This window comes from Rhipicephalus sanguineus, chromosome 1 (genome assembly GCF_013339695.2).
Source record: "Rhipicephalus sanguineus isolate Rsan-2018 chromosome 1, BIME_Rsan_1.4, whole genome shotgun sequence".
NCBI lineage: Eukaryota > Metazoa > Arthropoda > Arachnida > Ixodida > Ixodidae > Rhipicephalus > Rhipicephalus sanguineus.
Genome location: NC_051176.1, coordinates 294,083,309 through 294,101,583, shown reverse-complemented (window position 1 = coordinate 294,101,583; position 18,275 = coordinate 294,083,309). Strand labels below are relative to the sequence as shown.

The 18,275-nt window shown below is 47.1% G+C and overlaps 1 protein-coding gene across 1 annotated transcript in view; it reads left to right on the top strand.

The window, feature by feature from the left end:
- The first annotated feature begins 12,067 nt into the window (after positions 1-12,067).
- LOC119379293 (signal peptide, CUB and EGF-like domain-containing protein 3) overlaps positions 12,068-18,275 on the top strand; it is a 30,434-nt gene continuing 24,226 nt past the window's right edge. The window contains exons 1-4 of the mRNA XM_037648560.2: positions 12,068-12,454; positions 12,632-12,718; positions 12,815-12,914; positions 12,971-13,059. Coding sequence (XP_037504488.1) covers positions 12,373-12,454; positions 12,632-12,718; positions 12,815-12,914; positions 12,971-13,059 — 358 coding nt within the window. The 5' untranslated portion in view covers positions 12,068-12,372. The remainder of the gene's footprint in view (positions 12,455-12,631; positions 12,719-12,814; positions 12,915-12,970; positions 13,060-18,275) is intronic.

The following is an 18,275-nucleotide window of genomic DNA, read 5'->3' as shown; positions in this document are numbered from 1 at the left end:
GACTACAGCAATGACTTGCAAGTAAACAGAGTGCGAGAAGACCATGCCGTCTCTGGTCTTGGTGGCCTTAATTTTGCCAACACCTCGCACAAAAAAACATTTTAGAACTATGTGACCTTACAGATGGCTGTAAATTGCAAAAGATGATTGAATAATTGATGATTGAATAAATGTTTAGGGGTAAAATAGACTTCAAATGTTCCCGAAAAAAATTGTGAAGTTAGAGAAAATAAGCGATTTGTCGCATGTTTGACCGTATTTTTCATACTGACGCGGTCCAAGTAAAAATCCTCGTCATGCGGCGTTTGATAGAAGACTTCGTCGTTAAGTAATGAGGAAAGTCTAATGAAATAATTTTTTTGTTTTAAGGAAGAAAATAATTTTTGAATTTGGCCCTCCGAACGCGGCCTGCATTTCATTTTGTTGCCACTTCGCCGCGAAGCACGTGGTCGCCCTTCCAGCTGACACTCGTCACAGGCAGCGGCAAGATGCGAGATGTATGTCAGTGGCTCGTGAGTGCTCGAAAGTCTTGTCGCGTTGATCTCAGGGCGACGAGTAATCAATTCGCGTTACAATGTGAGCTTGCTTGGCGGGCCCAATGGGAAGTATGGACGCCCGAGAGCAGCCTATGGCGTCGTTGGCACAATGTGCTAGAGGCCGTCTGCACAACTAGCATACACATACTGAAAGAAATAATGCACATTGTATACACGTTTTTTCGGGGTATACGTGTTGTGCAGACGGCCTCTAGCACATTGTGCCAACGACGCCATAGGCTGCTCTCGGGCGTCCATACTTCCCATTGGGCCCGCCAAGCTCACATTGTAACGCGAATTGATTACTCGTCGCCCTGAGATCAACGCGACAAGACTTTCGAGCACTCACGAGCCACTGACATACATGTCGCATCTTGCCGCTGACTGTGACGAGTGTCAGTTGGAAGGGCGACCACGTGCTTTGCGGCGAAGTGGCAACAAAAAGAATGCCGGGCACTTATGGAGCGCCAAATTCAAAAATTATTTTCTTCCTTAAAACAAAAAATGATTTCATTAGACTTTCTTCATTACTTAACGACAAGTCTTCTATCAAACGCCGCATGACGAGTATTTTTACTTGGACCGCATCAGTATGAAAAATACGGTCAAACATGCGACAAATCGCATAAGTTCACAATTTTTTTCGGGAAGATTTGAAGTCTCTTTTACCCCTAAACATTTTTGTACTATAACACACTTTCCTGAAAATCATACTACTATTAAGATTGGTTAGAGGGAGTTCGAGATAGCACAAGAAAAAATGACGAACATTGAAGAGTTTTGTAGTTTTGAAGATACGTAGCTGGTAGTGCAACACAAAAATTTCGGAATTAGTGAATAGGACATCTAAACAGAACCTCTGCGATAGCGCCAGCGTGGTTTCAAAGCTGAACACAGAAAAATAGATTTTATATACATTTTTCTATTAGGCGCGGTTTAACAAATACAAGCGAACTTCGAGGGGGCGCCATGATCGTCAAAATTTTTATCGAGCAAAAATGTTTTGCCACAATACTCTATGTCGCACAGGAAAAAGGCACAAATTTTATCAGCAAAATCTGCGATGTGCGAGCGCCACGTCTGGGACAATTGGCATGGAATGACCCAATAATAATATCTGGGATTTAACGTCCCAAAACCACGATATGATTATGAGTGACACCGTAGTGGAGGGCTCCGGAAATTTCGACCACCTGGGGTTTAACCTGCACCTAAATCTAAGTGCACGGGCCTCAAACATTTTCGCCTCCATCGAAAATGCAGCCGCTGCAGTCGAGATTCTATCCCGCGGCCCGAAGGTCGCGAGATCGAATGACAGGGTCAGCAGTTGAGTGCCATCCATAACCACTATACCACCGTGCCGGGGCTTATCCATTGAAGTTGCAACTAGCAACTGAGCAAAGAGGCTTATCCATTTGAGATGCCTGTTTTATAACGAAACTGACTACGAGCAAGACTTCGATTTGGGCGAGTTGGTACATGCTTAGCTGGGGAAAAACAGCGCAAAAAAGGACGAGGACGCAGGAACACAATACACTGTACGAGCGCTGAACTTACAACTGACATCTTTATTGCACCAACCGCTCGTTTTTACAGCGCATCAAGCCGAGCACGCCATTCCAATCAAACCGCCAATCAAATCATCAGGCATGCAAACTACATTGTCACTGAAAGCTATCACATGTACATGAATTACACCGTGCGCATGCATCTTCCACACTCAGATAAAATGAACAAACCAGTTCCTAACAAGGATGAACAAGCAACAACAACAACAAAAAAAAAAAACCAGCAATACCTTCCACGTTTTCTATGATGAAAGAAGTGAGGGCTAAATTCGGTGCAACAATGTTGTCATCAAGGCTTAGATGGGACCAAATTTGGCAATAACGTAAAATTTAGCGCTGCCGGATTTTTATAGAGTATGGACGAAGCTCAAAAATGTAACCCAACGCTGCAGTAATCGATGACAAACGCTGCTGCAACCGCTACAACATGAAGATCAAGCACTCACCGTTAAACCGATGGTGGAGACGTCAACTTCAGAGAACATGTCCAACTCCTTTATATGTTCCATTGAATCCCGCCCCGTCCACGGCGCGTCGAAAGTGACGACGGCATTTCTGTCGCCGTATGTAACGAGGCACTTCGATGACATTGGGCGACAACGGCGCAAGACAAAGAACAGTTCTCAAGCCTGCCGCGGTACATGCATTCGCTCACACATACACGGTGTAGTGTCTCTACGACTCGATTGCTCTAGTCCTGAAACACCCAAAAGTGAAACGAAGCCAGTGATTAAAACAAAACGAACTTATTCACTGATACACCAAAATAGGAAACGTCCACGCAGCTCAAAAGGTTCGCTGGCGACTGATGTTTTCCCGGTCCGCTGGGCCTGGATTCTCCTCCTTGCACCACAAACACACGCACACAAAAACAACCACCGACACTGGCATGGGCGTCAACAGGATTTTGCCTTGGGGGGTGCAAACCCGTGTTACATCGCGTCTGGGGGAGGAGGGGAGAGAGAGAGAGAGCTGGCATAGCTTGGGGTTGGGGGGGGGGGCAAGTGCCGGTGTGGCTTGAGGGGGGCAAGTGCCCCTTTTGCGCCCCCCTGCCTACGCCCATGGACACTGGTGCACGTGTCCCCGTTTTATGGCCCATTTCGGAGGGGAGAACAGTAGCGGTTTCAGTCAGGCGCGCTTTCAATGTTCCAAGGCCACGGTCGCGGGGGCCGTATGCTAGACGCGTGGCTTCCCAGCACTCCGAAACAAACTGTCCGCGCCACACGGCACGTATCCACGTGCGGTCCTCGCTGCCATGACCGCTGATTTATCAGTAGCTCTACTGATGTTTGTAATTTCTGCTGATTCAGTGAAAAGGCGACGGAATCTACTGCTTTTTGGTCTTTTTACAAAAATGAAAGGAACCTCTACGTTTTTTTTTAGTAAAGTTTACATTAATGTGATATCACCAGACAAACAAGAAATTTCCTTCTTTGCGATGTTCTCAAACGCAGCACTACTTTTGACTGACGAGTCATAGACACCATAGAGTTTCATAGAGTAAGTATTACAGGAAGCTCTATGTTATGAGCAAATACCAGCAAGTCGTGAGACAGAAATGTGAATGCACAACGCGCCCCACAGCACAGGGCCTACCTTTACCGTTCAATAAAGGTCATCCTGTCATCTCTCTTAACAATTTTAATTTAGTTATTTATTCATCCACTTATTGCTTACAAGAAACGAACGAGCATTGTTACGGCCACTAATATACATTTTCCAGGAACTGACACTTCGCAATGCTCTTAACGTGAAAATATGCTCAGTAGTGAAAGGAGATCTACCCGCTCACCCCCTCACCCCCGCGTCCCTCCCTCTCCTTCTCGAGGCATGCGGGAGTAAGTGTTGCCATTCGTCCTCCCGTTCCTCTCATTTTGACGAAGGACCAAGCCAGAGCCGGACCAAGCAGTTACCCTCCGAACTTTGCGCACGGCACGCATGCTTCTGCAGTTCGTCCTTCGAGGGAGTAAAGCGCCCTTTTTCGGATGAACTGCGCAGTTGCTCCCGAAAACTTTTTAGAGTGTACATATCAAGAAAGAAAACGAAGAAATGTGTTGTTTTGTGTGAGTTTCAGTAATTAATCGTTATTAGCGTGTAACTAATTATCTAATTATTCTGCCATCAGTCAGCCTCAATACTTGCATAAAAAGAATCAACTATTAGGCCCGAAAACCATGTACACCTTCTTTTTTGCTTGTATTCGTTTCGAGCGGAGAAAAAAAATACTCTTGACGTTGGTCCTGGAACGCGGCACGTCGAACGATCGTTTAAAATGGCAGTGTCTCCAGCAAAGTGATCCTCTGCAGCAATACACAGGGCAATGAAGTTAAATGACTGCTAGTTGTCCAATCAGGAAGCGTGCACGAATGTGCACACTGAGTTTCAGGCCATTTGAAGAAACACGCGGCATGGGACGCGCCTCCGAAGTTCGCGTCCTCAAACGAGGACGCCGTGTCGCAAAGGGGTATGCGCCACAGCGCTACTACTCATCGACGCAGCAATAATGGCTTCACCGGCAATGTCCTCACCTGCAGTTTGCATTAACAAACACCTCCGAACATGTACAATATTTCAGTGGAACGCTCGCGGTTTGCGCTCGAAGCTAACAGACCTCCGATGCCTTGTGCGAGCGTACCGCTTCCCTTCTATGGTGATTTCCGAGTCCCGTGTTGGTGAACAATTTCGGATGAATGGCTACTATTTTTATCATTCACGTCGGCAAAAGGGTATCAGCCGACTCCTAGTTGGCATACGAATCGGCATTCCTGCTTCTGAAATTGAAGTCGCACCACAAGATAGAGATGAATACGTCTGTGTAACTACAACGATAGCCTCCCAAAGGTTTACAGTCATCGGTGTATACCTTCAACCAAATTCGCCGTTTGATGTTTCTAGACTAGAAAGCTTGATAACGAAAACTTCCGCGCCGCATATTATATGCGGCGACTTCAACGCTCATAACGAAATTTGGGGCAGTTCGCCCACATGCACACGTGGAGCCAAACTTGCGGAGCTTTTAGCAAAGTATTCCATTCAACCGCTGAATGATGGTCGTGTTACTTACTTGAAGAATCCGAGGGTCACTAGTTGCATTGACCTATCGTTTGTATCAAGGAACACTACAAGGCTGTTCAGTTGGTGCACCGACTTGGAAACGCGAGGTAGTGATCACTATCCAATTCTGATATCAGCTTGTGATGCTCAGGCGTCACCGGAAAAAATACAGACAAGATCCGTTGACTGGGAAGCGTACACAGAAGCAGTAAATAGAGGAATCACAGCCGCAACCAGGAGCGCTGAGATCATTCCTACGATTTCCTACTGCCTCAGAGAAAACACACGTACCACAAGCAAGCACTGTGATGTCCCAGCCAATGATGAAGAATTTCAGAGACTAGTTGCGATACGAAGGCGAGCGGAACGAAAAGCGCTAAGGATTAAAAACATCGAAGATCTCCGTGCTTGCCGGCGTGCACAGAGACACATATCGTCGCTACTTAACCAAGCTGAAGAGGCAGAGATGGAGGAACTTTTGTGCAACTCTGGACGTCCGAAAACCGCTAGCCAAAATCTGGCGTGTAATCAAAGGAATCCGCAGAGAACCCCAGCAACTTCACCCGTTCACAGCGCTCTCACTTCATGAACAAATGCCGCTCAAGGCTGTTGCCAACGAATATTGTAGACGTCTGTCTGGATGCGCAGGACTGCTGCCAAGGACCAACAGTAACACTAATGTACCACGTTCGGCTGTACCAGCTTTGGATACTCCATTTTCCCTGGAGGAAGTGAGGGTTGCTATAATTGATTGTAACAAACGCTCTTCTCCAGGGCATGACGGAATTACTTATAAAGCTATCGCACACTTATCCAAAAACTCTCTTCTTCGGCTGCTGGAATTCAACAATGATTCTTGGACAAATGCAGAAGTTCCTGCTGAATGGAAGCTGGCAAAAATCATCCCAGTCATGAAACCAGGCAAACAGCCAACGAGCTATGCCTCTTTCAGACCTATAGCTCTTTTAAGTTGCATCGGAAAACTCATGGAGAAAATGGTACACAAAAGACTAACATGGGTACTTGAAAGCAGGAAACTGTACCCGCAAGAAATGAATGAATTTAGGCAACACCGGTCAGCTATTGACAATGTGATAGCCTTCATCTCATCAATTCAAGAAGAACTTACCCAGGGACACATACCAATTGCCATTTGTCTGGATATCAAGGCAGCACTCGACTCTGTGTCCCACAGTGCAATACTTGAAGCCCTGGTTGCCATCGGTCTTGGAGGAAGAGTATACACATGGATTGCGAACTATTTGCAAGGGCGACAACTGTTCATGAGCACCGCAGAAGGCCATACTGTTTACTACGCTATAAAGAAGGGTGTACCACAGGGTGCGGTGTTTAGCCCTTTATTGTTCAACCTTGTTCTTATTCACCTCAAGAAACAGTTACCACGTGGTGTCCACATTACAATGTATGCAGACGATATCTGCATATGGAACGCATCACCTTCTCGCTATGTCACTCAGCAGAGGTTACAGAAAGCGCTGGCAAACACCTCCCTCTATTTGACACACAGGTCTGCACCTATCTCCGGAAAATAGCGTCGTCATGGCCTTCTCTCGGAAGAGCATGAAAAAGTACCCACTAATAGTCAGTGGACGCGCTCTTCCTTATGTGCGATGCCAAAGGTTTCTTGGCGTAATCATTGACAGAAGCCTGTCTTGGTCACCACAGGTGAACAAACTTTGTGCAAGGATCTCTGCATTCTCACAAGTACTCCGCTATATGGCAGGATCACAATGGGGTAGCGGCTGCCACTCGATGATACTTCTACGCAAAGCTTACGTCGACAGTATTTTGCGCTACAGTCTGCCAGTACTACAGCGAATATCATTGACCAGCAAAAAGAAACTTGATGCCGCACGTAACAACTCTCTACGGATATGCCTTGGCCTACCAAAAGGATCTTCGTGCGCCGGAACGGTAGCGGAAGCAAGATGCTTACCTCTTGACGTACTCAGTAGGCAAGAAGTCTTACGCATTCATCTCCGACACATCACCCAAAATGGAAAACACTTCCTTGGCCGCATTGCTAAAAGCTGCGCTAACTCAAGCTTTGGACAAGCAGTCCGAGAAGTAACTGCCCCTATTCCTGTAATGATGCGAGAGCTCATGCCCTTGAATTTTCCACCTTGGACACTGTCGTCTATGCAAATCTGTTCACACATCCCCGGTATCAACTCGAAAAAGAATATGCCACAAGCTGAGATTTTGCAAATCACCCTAAAATACATCGCCAAGAAATACTCCAGTTCGGCTCACATCTTTACCGACGGGTCTTGCTCTTCCCATAGTTCGTCAAGTGGTTTATACATATCTTCAACGGACCAATGTTTCTCTTACCGTCTTGAACGACTAACGACAAGCACGTCAGCCGAACTGTACGCGATAAAGGAAGCCATTCTTTACATCCGGCGGCAACCTCCTGTACGATGGGTCGTTTTAACGGATTCGAAAGCAGCCCTACAGAGCATGAGCAACATCAACGCCACTCGTCAACAACATCCGGTGACCCGAGACATTGGTTACATCCACCACATGGCCACTGTGTCTGGTCACACTGTCATGTTCCAGTGGATTCCCGGACACTGCGGCATATACGGAAATGAAAAGGCGGATCTAGCTGCACGTAGAGGTATATGCTTAAAGGGACACTAAAGAGAAACAATAAATTGGTTTAGATTGATAAAGTGTGGTCGGGGAACTCTTGTGTAGTTTATTTCACCACCATAGGTTTATTATTAGAGGAGAAAACCAAGTTCAAGGTTTCATTTTTAAATTTCGCGCCGAACTTTGTAATTCGTGACGTAAAAGACTTCAAAGAGCATTTAACGTATTTTGGCGCCACTGGCTCGACGAAATTTCCACAACATCGCTATGTCAAGTCTCTGGCCCCCTCAGAGGAAAATGTACTTCGATTTAACCTACTGGGAACTACGGAGGACCAAGCAGGCGCTGTCAAAAATATCTGACGTCACTGCAAATGGTGCGGGAATTCCAAGGTGGCGTCGCCGCCTGTATTTTCTTTTTGCGCGTTTTCTCGCTTATTAAACGTCTTCTCGCAGCAAGCGTGGTGTTTTGGTATCGTGGAAGACTACTATACTCGGCGAACATACTTCACTAAATCAGATGCATCAGCAATGGCAAAGAAGAACGCCCACCGAGAGAGGGATCAGTTATGGAATCTTTCGCCTCAAGACCTCTTTCTCCGCTCCATAGACCCTGACTTAAAAACAAGACTTCCGCATCACCTTCCTCGTCACCTTGAGACACTCTATCATCGTCTTCGCCTCAACGCAGCATTCACCAATAGCTACATGTGCCGCCTTGGTTTGACTACTGACCCATACTGTGATAACTGTGGTGCTCTAGAAACAATAGAACATATTTTATTAGATTGCCAGGCATACAGAGAGGAAAGAACTTGTCTCGAAAGTAGAATATGCTCAACTTCCCAAGCACCGCTAGTCGGGAATATACTTGGACCTACGTCTTCTCCTTCTCAGCAACATACAATTTTAAAATTTTTGTTCCGATTCCTCGAGGACATTCACCGAATTGATAAACTGTAATTTAACTTACATCAGCATCATTACGTTGTGACATGTACATACTACGATCATATTATCTTCTTTTTTTTCTCCTTCTCCTTTCCTGCCCTCCTCCTCCTAGGGCCTTTCTGTCCTCACTCCCCTCCCCTATGCAGAGTAGCATGTAGGCGCCTTTAGGTAAGCCGGCAGAATTCTCTGTTTTTCATTAAAGAGCTTTCTCTCTCTCTCTCTATTCAAGAACAGTTAAAGTCCTGAATATTTACCAACGTATCCAGCCCTCAATTCTTGGAACGTAACTTGAATGCTTCTCTTCCAGGAAACACTCACACAAACTCCAGCGCTGATCGTGGTCGTTCTCTTCCGTCGTCGGTCCCGAATGTTTCTCTTCCAGGAAACACTCACGTAACTTGTCACTGCTCACACGGCGTCATCATCCTATTCTTCCAGATCGACGATCGACTGACCGCACATCATAAACGCGTCTTCTTCGGCTGACGGAAGCACACTCAACATAACTTCACCTTCTCCGGACCGACTGACTGCCTGCTCCCGTCGTCGGTGCACGCTTATATTTCATCGCTCCGGGGTTCCAGAAGTGCCAGAAGCGTCTAGTGTCTTTGGCGTGCAGCACAGCCAAAGCTAGGAAAAGGGCGAGATTCTACTCGTCAGTTCCAATCGCGGCGGCGTCACGGCGTTGCATCATCTTTCCTTCGTGGTCTTTCGAGACTTTGCCGGGCGTTTGATCCGAGGCTCTTGTTCGACGGCGGCCGTTCCGAAAGGGAAAGGAGGAGGCGGCGCGTCGGCGTCTTTTCATACTTGTGTTTTTCGTTGTGCGCGCGTGTTGAGCGAACGGCTGGCGCCGCGCTTTCCCGCTGTCGTCATTCTGTACGAACACATTGGGCCGGTAGAGCAAGTTCTAAGGATCATTTACAGACCGATTTAAGCTATGTGCGTAAACTCTGTAAATCACATAACATCACGTGACAGCTAGTCACGTGACTAAAATAGCAATAACCGGTCGCGTGATATGTTCTCGCCAAGAACCACTTAATTAGAACCACTTAACAGCGAGCCACGTGAATAAAATCACAACACCACGTAACAGCTAGCACTTGACACGTTCCCGCCAAAACCGCGTGACACGTGCGTGGGTAGTGTGAGGAACCGGCCGAAAAAAACGAGAAACAAAAGAGGCGCTTGTCTTATGTAGTTCTTCCTTTTCGTCCTCCGTTTCTTTCGCGCTGTTTATTAGTATGAACCGGCCGATACTGGAGTAGGATAGCCAAGCCTAACCACAACTAGTACTAATAGCAAAAACTTATCATGTCTAGGGAAAGCTTGACATCACTAGGAAAAACTTATAAAAAGATAGTTCGAACGCTGTTGGTACCAGCGTTGCGCCACGTGCAAGCTGCGCTTTTTTTTCTTTTTTGTCTTGTTTGTACTGGGCGCGACGGCGCGGTTTCAATGTACGACTTCGAACAAATCTGCATACCAGCATATATTCACTGTGGCAACGAGATGGGTTTCTGGGTCGTGTACACAGCAGTATATTCGCGTTTATTGTATTTTCAAAAACACTGAGAAGAAACGCGAGCTTGGGCAGCGCATTTTATTGTGAAAGGAATGTGGTTCAAACTAAATCCCTTAAATAAAATGCTTTAATTAAAGGGACCCTGAAACGGTTTTGACGATTTTGTACGAACACATTGGGCCGGTACAGCAAGTTCTAAGGATCATATACAGACCGATTTAAGCTATGTGCGTAAACTGTGTAAATTATTGCAAGGCTTTAAAGCTGCGAATCGCCACCGATTACAGCGGCTCAGCTGCGATCCCGCCCACTTACAGTGCATGTTGTATTGGAAGCGCGACGTCACGCAGGCAGCTGATCTGATTGGATATGTCCAGTCCACGTCACTGAACCTCCTGTGGGCAACGGGCGTCGTCTGCCTGTGTTATAACGTGCTCCGTGTTGACGAGCTGAGCGACAGTGTCTATCTCGAGGTTTCTTTTCTTCGACAAAATGATTTGCCCTAGCCGTGTTGTGTACAACTGGTGACTTGTAGCTGCGACATCGTGCAATGTTTGTGAGACATCTGGCGAGCGCAATAAGATCGGCTGGTAGTGTGGCGGCACCTGTCGGAAAAGATATCAACCACTCCGCGAGCTTCGTCTTTGTTGCCAGACGGCGTGCTGCCGGGCACACTGGGCCTCCGAGATTTAGGAGGTTAATTGCGCGCAATATCGGAGGCCATGACTGGGCGAAGTTTAAACTGTCGAAGGTCCGTCACAGCGCCCCCCTCCCAATTATGCCAATGTATGGTACAGACATTACCCCCCCCCCCGTGTCGCAGCGCCTCCTCCCTATTATGTCAGTATGTCGGGCTAACTGCGACCCGCCGACCCTCCCCCTCTTAGGTGAATAGGAGCCCCCCCCCTCCCCCCCCCCCCCCCCTATGCGCACGCCTATGATCATCGGCTCCCTGGGCGCCGGCGCCGCCATAATCCATCTCTGGGCTGTTGCTAATATGCGCTTGACTCCCCAAATATAATGCCGAGGCTGTGATGTCAGCTTTTGTACCCCCGTGCAACAGTCAAGGAGGTGATCCTCTTTAGAGTGTTGAAAAGAACGAGTAAAAACGGCGTCTTTTTGTCGCACAATGATAATCGCCATCGGGCTTGCTTGCGTTTCCTTGCTTAGCCGCCACGGTGGTCTAGTGGAAGCTCGAATGCTGACCCGCAGGTCGCGGGATCGAATCCCGGCCGTGGCGGCCGCATTTTCGATGGAGGCGAAATTGCTGGGGGCCCGTGTACTTAGATATAGGTGCACGGTTAAAAACAACAGATGGTCAAAATTTCCGGAGCCCTCCACTACGGCGTCTCTCATCTTTCTTAAAAACTCTGCACTCGCCTCATTCCTATCAAGAATGATATGCCGCTCTGATAACGCGCATGCCGTTCGTGACTTGTAAGTATCGGGCACCCTGCGATAATGCAAGGGACGGCACGCGGAATAGATGACGATGTGTCGTTGTGGGACGAAAAGACATCCTTTTTACTCGCTCTTTTGTGCAGGCTGTTTCACACTTGGGGGAAAACTCCTGCAGAAGTGTGAATATACGTTACCAAATCCAGAATTGATGTGAAATGGCAAAATACTCACGGTCTAAACCACGGTCGCGCCCACAGCGCCGCCAGCCGCGCGTCTATCTGGTCGCGCCGCCTTTGCGTGTTTCATAAGTGGTAGATGTTCTCTGGTTTCATTGCGCCTCCGAGATTGCGCCGTCTGCACCGCTAACGTCATTGAGGCTACACATTCATACAAGTGGTGCTTTTTCCGATCTCTGCATTCTGCATCAGCTGTGCGCAGGCGGAGGCTGATCTGAGCTGTTGACCGATTGGCTGTGTTTTTGTGCAACCGTACGCAACAAAGGCACAAAGGTTTGTCGCCCGTCGCGAAAAAAAGCTGCCGGCGAGTCTGCAGCGGCAAGAGGAGATGAAATGTGTTCCCCTGTCCCGTTTCTGCGCTTCAAGGTAGGATGAAGGAGGCATTGCGCCGTCCGAACTTCCCCCGTGCAAGGACTGTTAACGTGTTTACTGCTTGTGTTTCAACTGTTTGATTACCGAGTATCCGTACGTGAATGTAGTATGAAGGTGTCGACACAGTGCAAGATTCCACCGTCGATGCATCATTTCTCGTTTGGAATTGCCGCAAATATTATACTGTTCGGTAAGTTCGAGGCAGACAGGCCCATAACAAAAAGTGTGCGCCTTCACTTGCGCATCACGCGCCGATTGCCGGCCGATCACCCGCATGCTCTGCTCTTTCCTTTTGTTGGCTTGAACGATGATCGCGCGTTGCCTCGTAGCGTTGCCCGCTAAATGTGTTTGTTTTGCACACTTTCAGCTTTTACTGGTCACGTTAGAAGCACAAATGCGACGAACTGCACGAGCGAATGCGAAGCGTGCGTTCCAGGGACGTACGCAAGTTCAGGTGAAAAAACAAAACAAGCCTTGCTGCAGAGCGCCTATTTTTGGCACGGAATAGCGCGGGCATCTGTGGGTTTTAATTTTCTGTTTTCACTTGCAGCGTGCAATTGTTGCCCTATCCGAGGCCACTGTCCGAAACAAGCAGCCGGAAATGCCACCGACACACTGTGTGAGCCGTGCATCATTGGAACGTTCTGCAAGTAAGTGATGAATTTGTTGAGGCTATAAGCTGTATCTAAATATGTAACAATTCCAGGGACGCGGGCTGTCCATCTTGCGAGCCTTGCCCACCGGGCATGTCCACAGTACAACGAAGTGCACAGAACTGCACACCATGCGAAGCAGGTAAGGAAACGACGCAGCACTTGAATGGCCCATCATTTATGCAGCCCGTCACAACTGGTTTTTATATAGATGAGTGGATCAAATTTAAGCAAAATATATAGCCATACGAAGTTGCACGTTTGGCTTGCGTGTGTGGCCGTCAATTCACTCAAAAAGCTGAGCACACAGTACAGCATTAGTTTGGGAGATTTATTTTGATGACACATTTATAAGTGCATACATTTTAGTTTGATTTTAACGAAATTATTCAAGTCATTGTTTAGGCCAGGAACAGCTAAACAAAGACCGGCAACTTTCACTCAAGCAGAAACTGTACAACCATTGTATTTTGCCGGTTCAAACACATGGGGCAGAGACCTCAACAATACCACAGAAACACGAGAAGTTAAAGACCTTGCAGCGTGCGACGGAACGGAAAATGATGGGCGCAACTCTAAGTAGTAGGAAGACAGCAGAGTGTATCGGAGAACAAACAGGGGTAGTCGATATCCTAGTAGATATTAAAGGGGCCCTGCAACACTTTTCCAAGTACGTCAAATGGCTTCATTAAAAGAGCTTATTGCCTCACGAATCGACTGCCACAAAAATCTTTTGGATCTGTCAAGTACAGGCGGGGTTACAGGGATTTGTTGCACGCTTCAAGCGCTTTCTCTCTCCTTGTGTATTAGCGAGTGCGCTGAAAGGTACGCAGGGAGGGGGATGACAAGGGGGCAAGAAGATGTGTCCCTTCGTTGGCACGTGTCATGGCCTTGAGCACTTTCTTTTCTTCGAACGCATGGCTTACTTTCAGTGTGATTGCGAGCACGTGGTGGCATCCTGCGGCGGCCATGATAACTATGCAGCTCACGATGCTCAAATCAGCCAATGGCCGTGAACTTTGGGTTTGTGGCATCATTTGTCAAGAGAAGAGGGAATGATTTCCAACTGACTTCGAGAATTGTAAATTGCAGGCCGTGTGCTGTGCAATAAATAATGTTTGACACGCGTGTTCTCAGGAACCTCGACTACCGATCGGCGGAGTTTTCTGACCATGCTAAAAAAGTTTTGCAGGGCCCCTTTTAGAAATGGAGCTGTGCCGGTCATGTCATGAGACAGACAGATGATCAGTTTTAAGAACCCTGATATTTGGCTCCCAGTGTGGAGTCGGGAGGCCTAATCAGCCTCTGGTCGCTGAAAAACCGAGCATTTGTGTACTAAAGGGGGGGAGTGACAGAATAGATACCAAGAGATTGGAAGCATGGTCGAGGATGGCAAAGGGTTAGATGGAGCGACGAAATTAACAAATTTTCAGGCATAAAATGAAATCATTCAGCACAGGACATGGTGAGTTGTAGATCATTGGAAGAGGCCTTCGTCCTACTGTGGACATAAGATAGGCTTTTGATGATGATAATGGTGATGAAACAAGTACATATAGTGTTAATCTCCTGAGTGAAAAGGCTTTGTCCTAGCCACATTTTGATCGGAGTAAAATGTAAAAAACTTGAAGTCTTCAAAATTAATCTGATGATGCTCACTACAGCATGCCCGAGAATTGCATTGTGGTGTTGCAATGTAAAACCACAGAAACTGATTTGTTAAATTGTTTTTAAGAAAGGCATTTTACTTGCATAGAAGCATCAAAAGTAACAGTCACTGAAACTTTGCACTTTTTAGGAAAACTTGCAACTTTTTAAGAAATGATGGCATTTCTCAGAGCTCCAGCTAGAGCTAGTTATTTTAAAATTTGACAGCATTATAATTAATTGACCAAATTATAGCTGGATCAAAGCCCTTAGTCTGTTTCACTTTATGTGTAGTTTTACTTTCTGTAGTCTTCAAGAGCTTGGTGCAAGCGGAAAGTGTGCCTTCGGTCTCCTTCATTGCTTAAGAGCTTCTCGTTGCTTCTCTTATAAGAGAAGCACCAACACAAAGCTCAAACAAGACTGAAGTTCACAGAAAGATGTAGGCTTGAAGTAATGAAAAATCGTTTAAAAAGATGTTGCTGGAGACAATGGTTTCAACAAGAATACTTATCTTCTTTGAGACAACTGCCCCAATGAAGACAAGTCCTCTTGTCGAAACGTTGGCTCCAGCGACATCCTGTGTTCAATAATTTTTCATCTTATAACTCTTGGAACTCCAAGTATTATAAATATTGCTAGCATTTTTATATCATGACATATTTATTGTAGTTATCATCATAAGAAACAGTGTGCACCTGTAAAGACATTTTGTCCCCACATTTGTTCTCTCGTAACCAGAAATGTGCCTTTGTTCTTCTCCACAAAAGCCCATGAATGCTGCATCATATATGATGCAGCACTGAATGTGTGCCGCACAGAACCACATAGGTGTAATTCCTTGTTCAAAACATCGGAGCAGGCTGGTAAAGATGGAGTATAATTTTTAATGAAATATTTTGTGCACTGCTTTCTGGTGTAAGAAGAATTGTGAAAACGTCCTGCATATTCACAAACATTTTGCATGTTGTTTTATGCACTGCCGTCATGCACATATCAGCAGAAAGGTAACACAGAAATTATTTTGAAGTTCTGCTGCTTTATTGCTAGCATTACACAGATTCTGAGTTAAAATGTTGTATTATATTTATATATACACACTGACACAAAATTTCGAAGGCGAGATAATGAGTGAGATAGATTCGTGTGGTGACACACACGACATGTACGAAATATCAAGGGAAAATATAGCCTGGAACATACAGTAGACTCTCGTTAAACGGAACCTGAAGGGACCAGGAAAATGTGTTCCATTTAACAGGAGTTCCGTTTACTGAGAGATGAACAGGAGTGCAGTATCAAAGTATGAAACCAATTATATTAGATGCAGTTGTTCTGTTTAAGCAGCAGTTCCGTTTAACAGATTTCGGTTTACTGAGAGTCTACTGTATTTAAAATAAATTTTAAAGTCCCCGCAGGGGCGTCTGCGGAAGCAGGCGTTTGGTGTGTAGCGACACCACGGACCCGAGCTAACGGGGGGGTTTCGACCCCCTCCCACGCCTAGCCGTGCGTGGCTTTGCCGTGTCCGGGGAAAAGGGGATCCTGGGGGTTGAGCCGACGCCGAGTGATTGGACCTTTAAGGCCCCCCGGCAGAGGCAACACACCCCTTTGGCCCCGGCTTCACGTAGACGGCACCCCTGGGCTGACCCACCCAGGGGAAATCGGCGGTCGCCTTTTCCTATCCCCCTCTCTGAGCTTTCACTTTCCTATCTTCTTTCCTCGCTGTCCTGTCTTCTAATCTCTTCGGTTACTTCCCCATTTTCGTAGGCGGCCCGGGTTAACCGTGTATATGTGTCCTCTCTTGGACATAATATATTATGTTATAGCGGCATTGTACGGCTGGCGTCTACAGCCTTAGTTCATAAGTGCTGCAGCGTCCCCAAGTTGGACTCCATGGTGGGTGGCCGCCACTGCTGCCGAAACACACACAACTATAATGGAAACAGCTCCATTCCCCCGTCTCCTTGATCGTTACCCTCACAAGAGGGTACGCACCGATGAAGTGCTTAATTCTCTGACCCGACCAACAGAAACGTTTCCGAAATTTCATGTCCTTCACAGCCAGAACCCTGACAAACTCGCAAGAACTATCTCTCCATTCACAGTTGCAAAATCCTTGACCGAAGCCTTAGGGCCGGGCTACAAGGTAACCAAAATGGCGAGCGGTGACCTTCTTCTCGAAGTCACAGCGAAACAACAGTATGAAAAACTCAGCACTCTCGTATCACTTGGAAGCATAGCCATTACAGTGTCACCCCATAGGTCCATGAACACCTCACGCGGTGTCGTTTCTGAAGTAGACCTCCTTGACTTGTCTGAAGCTGAACTGCTAGAGGGATGGAAAAGCCAGAACGTAACTGATGTGAAACGAATCGTTATTAGAAGAGAAGGAAAAGAAATCCCAATGAAACACCTGATTCTTACATTTGCAACCAGTGTTGTTCCCCAAACCATTGAAACAGGCTACATAAAATTAAATGTCAGACAATACATTCCCAACCCCAGACGCTGCTTCCAATGCCAGAGATTCGGCCACGGATCACTGAGCTGCCGTGGTCATCAAACTTGTGCTAAATGCGGTGTACAAGGTCACCCCTCCGATAACTGTGCTGAGCCACCACACTGCGTCAACTGTAACGGCAACCATCCTGCATACTCACGTTCATGTCCATACTGGCAAAAAGAAAAAGACATCATCACATTGAAGTACAAAGAGAACATTTCTTTCCGCGAAGCCCGTAAAAGGTGCTCACCCTTCCACACCACACCCTACGCTGATGCGGCGCGCCGGGGGGCAACGTCGCATCGGCCTTCGCCACTCCTTCGGCCTGCACAGAGCGACCCGTCGGCTGTGGCGCCTGCCCCCACGGCGGTAGTAGTTAAGTCTACTCCGCCAACTCGCGAACAGGGACCGGCGACTCCAGGCACGTCGGGTCTCAAGGCCTCGTCTCACCAGGCGAGGCCCAAAACTCGAGCCACTAGCCCGACCGTGCGGGCATCCAGTGCCTCCGAGGAGGCAATGGACACGGCATTGGCACCACTGGTGCCGAAACACCGGCGCAGTTCTCTGGACCGCGCCAAGAAAACAAAAAAGCCAATAACGGGGCCGGATGACCGTCCTGCCTCCTGAAACAGTGTTTCACTTGAACACTCCACACTTCCTTATTCTACACACAGCACCTTTGTATGATTAATATGCACACACAAATATTACAGTGGAATATCCGAGGCCTTCTTCGAAACCTCGATGACATTCAAGAACTCCTTCACGAACTCAATCCAAAAGTGCTGTGTGTGCAAGAGACACATTTAAAACCACAACACACAAACTTTCTACGAAACTACCTCATTTTTCGAAAGGACCGAGATGATGCCACCGTATCATCCGGTGGTGTAGCCATTATAGTCAACCAATCAGTAGCATGTACACATTTACCACTACAGACGCCCCTGGAGGCAGTGGCTGTTCGAGCAGTTCTTCTAGATAAACTCATCACCATTTGCTCTCTATACATACCGCCACAATACCACCTACAAAAACAAGAATTCCAGTCCTTGGTGGATGAACTGCCGGAACCTTATCTGGTCCTTGGGGACTTAAATGCGCATAGTGGTCTATGGGGTGACTCTCGCTGCGATGCGCGAGGTCGTCTGATTGAACAGTTTCTCTTCTCTTCCGGCGCGTGTCTGTTCAATCGGAAAGAGCCAACATAT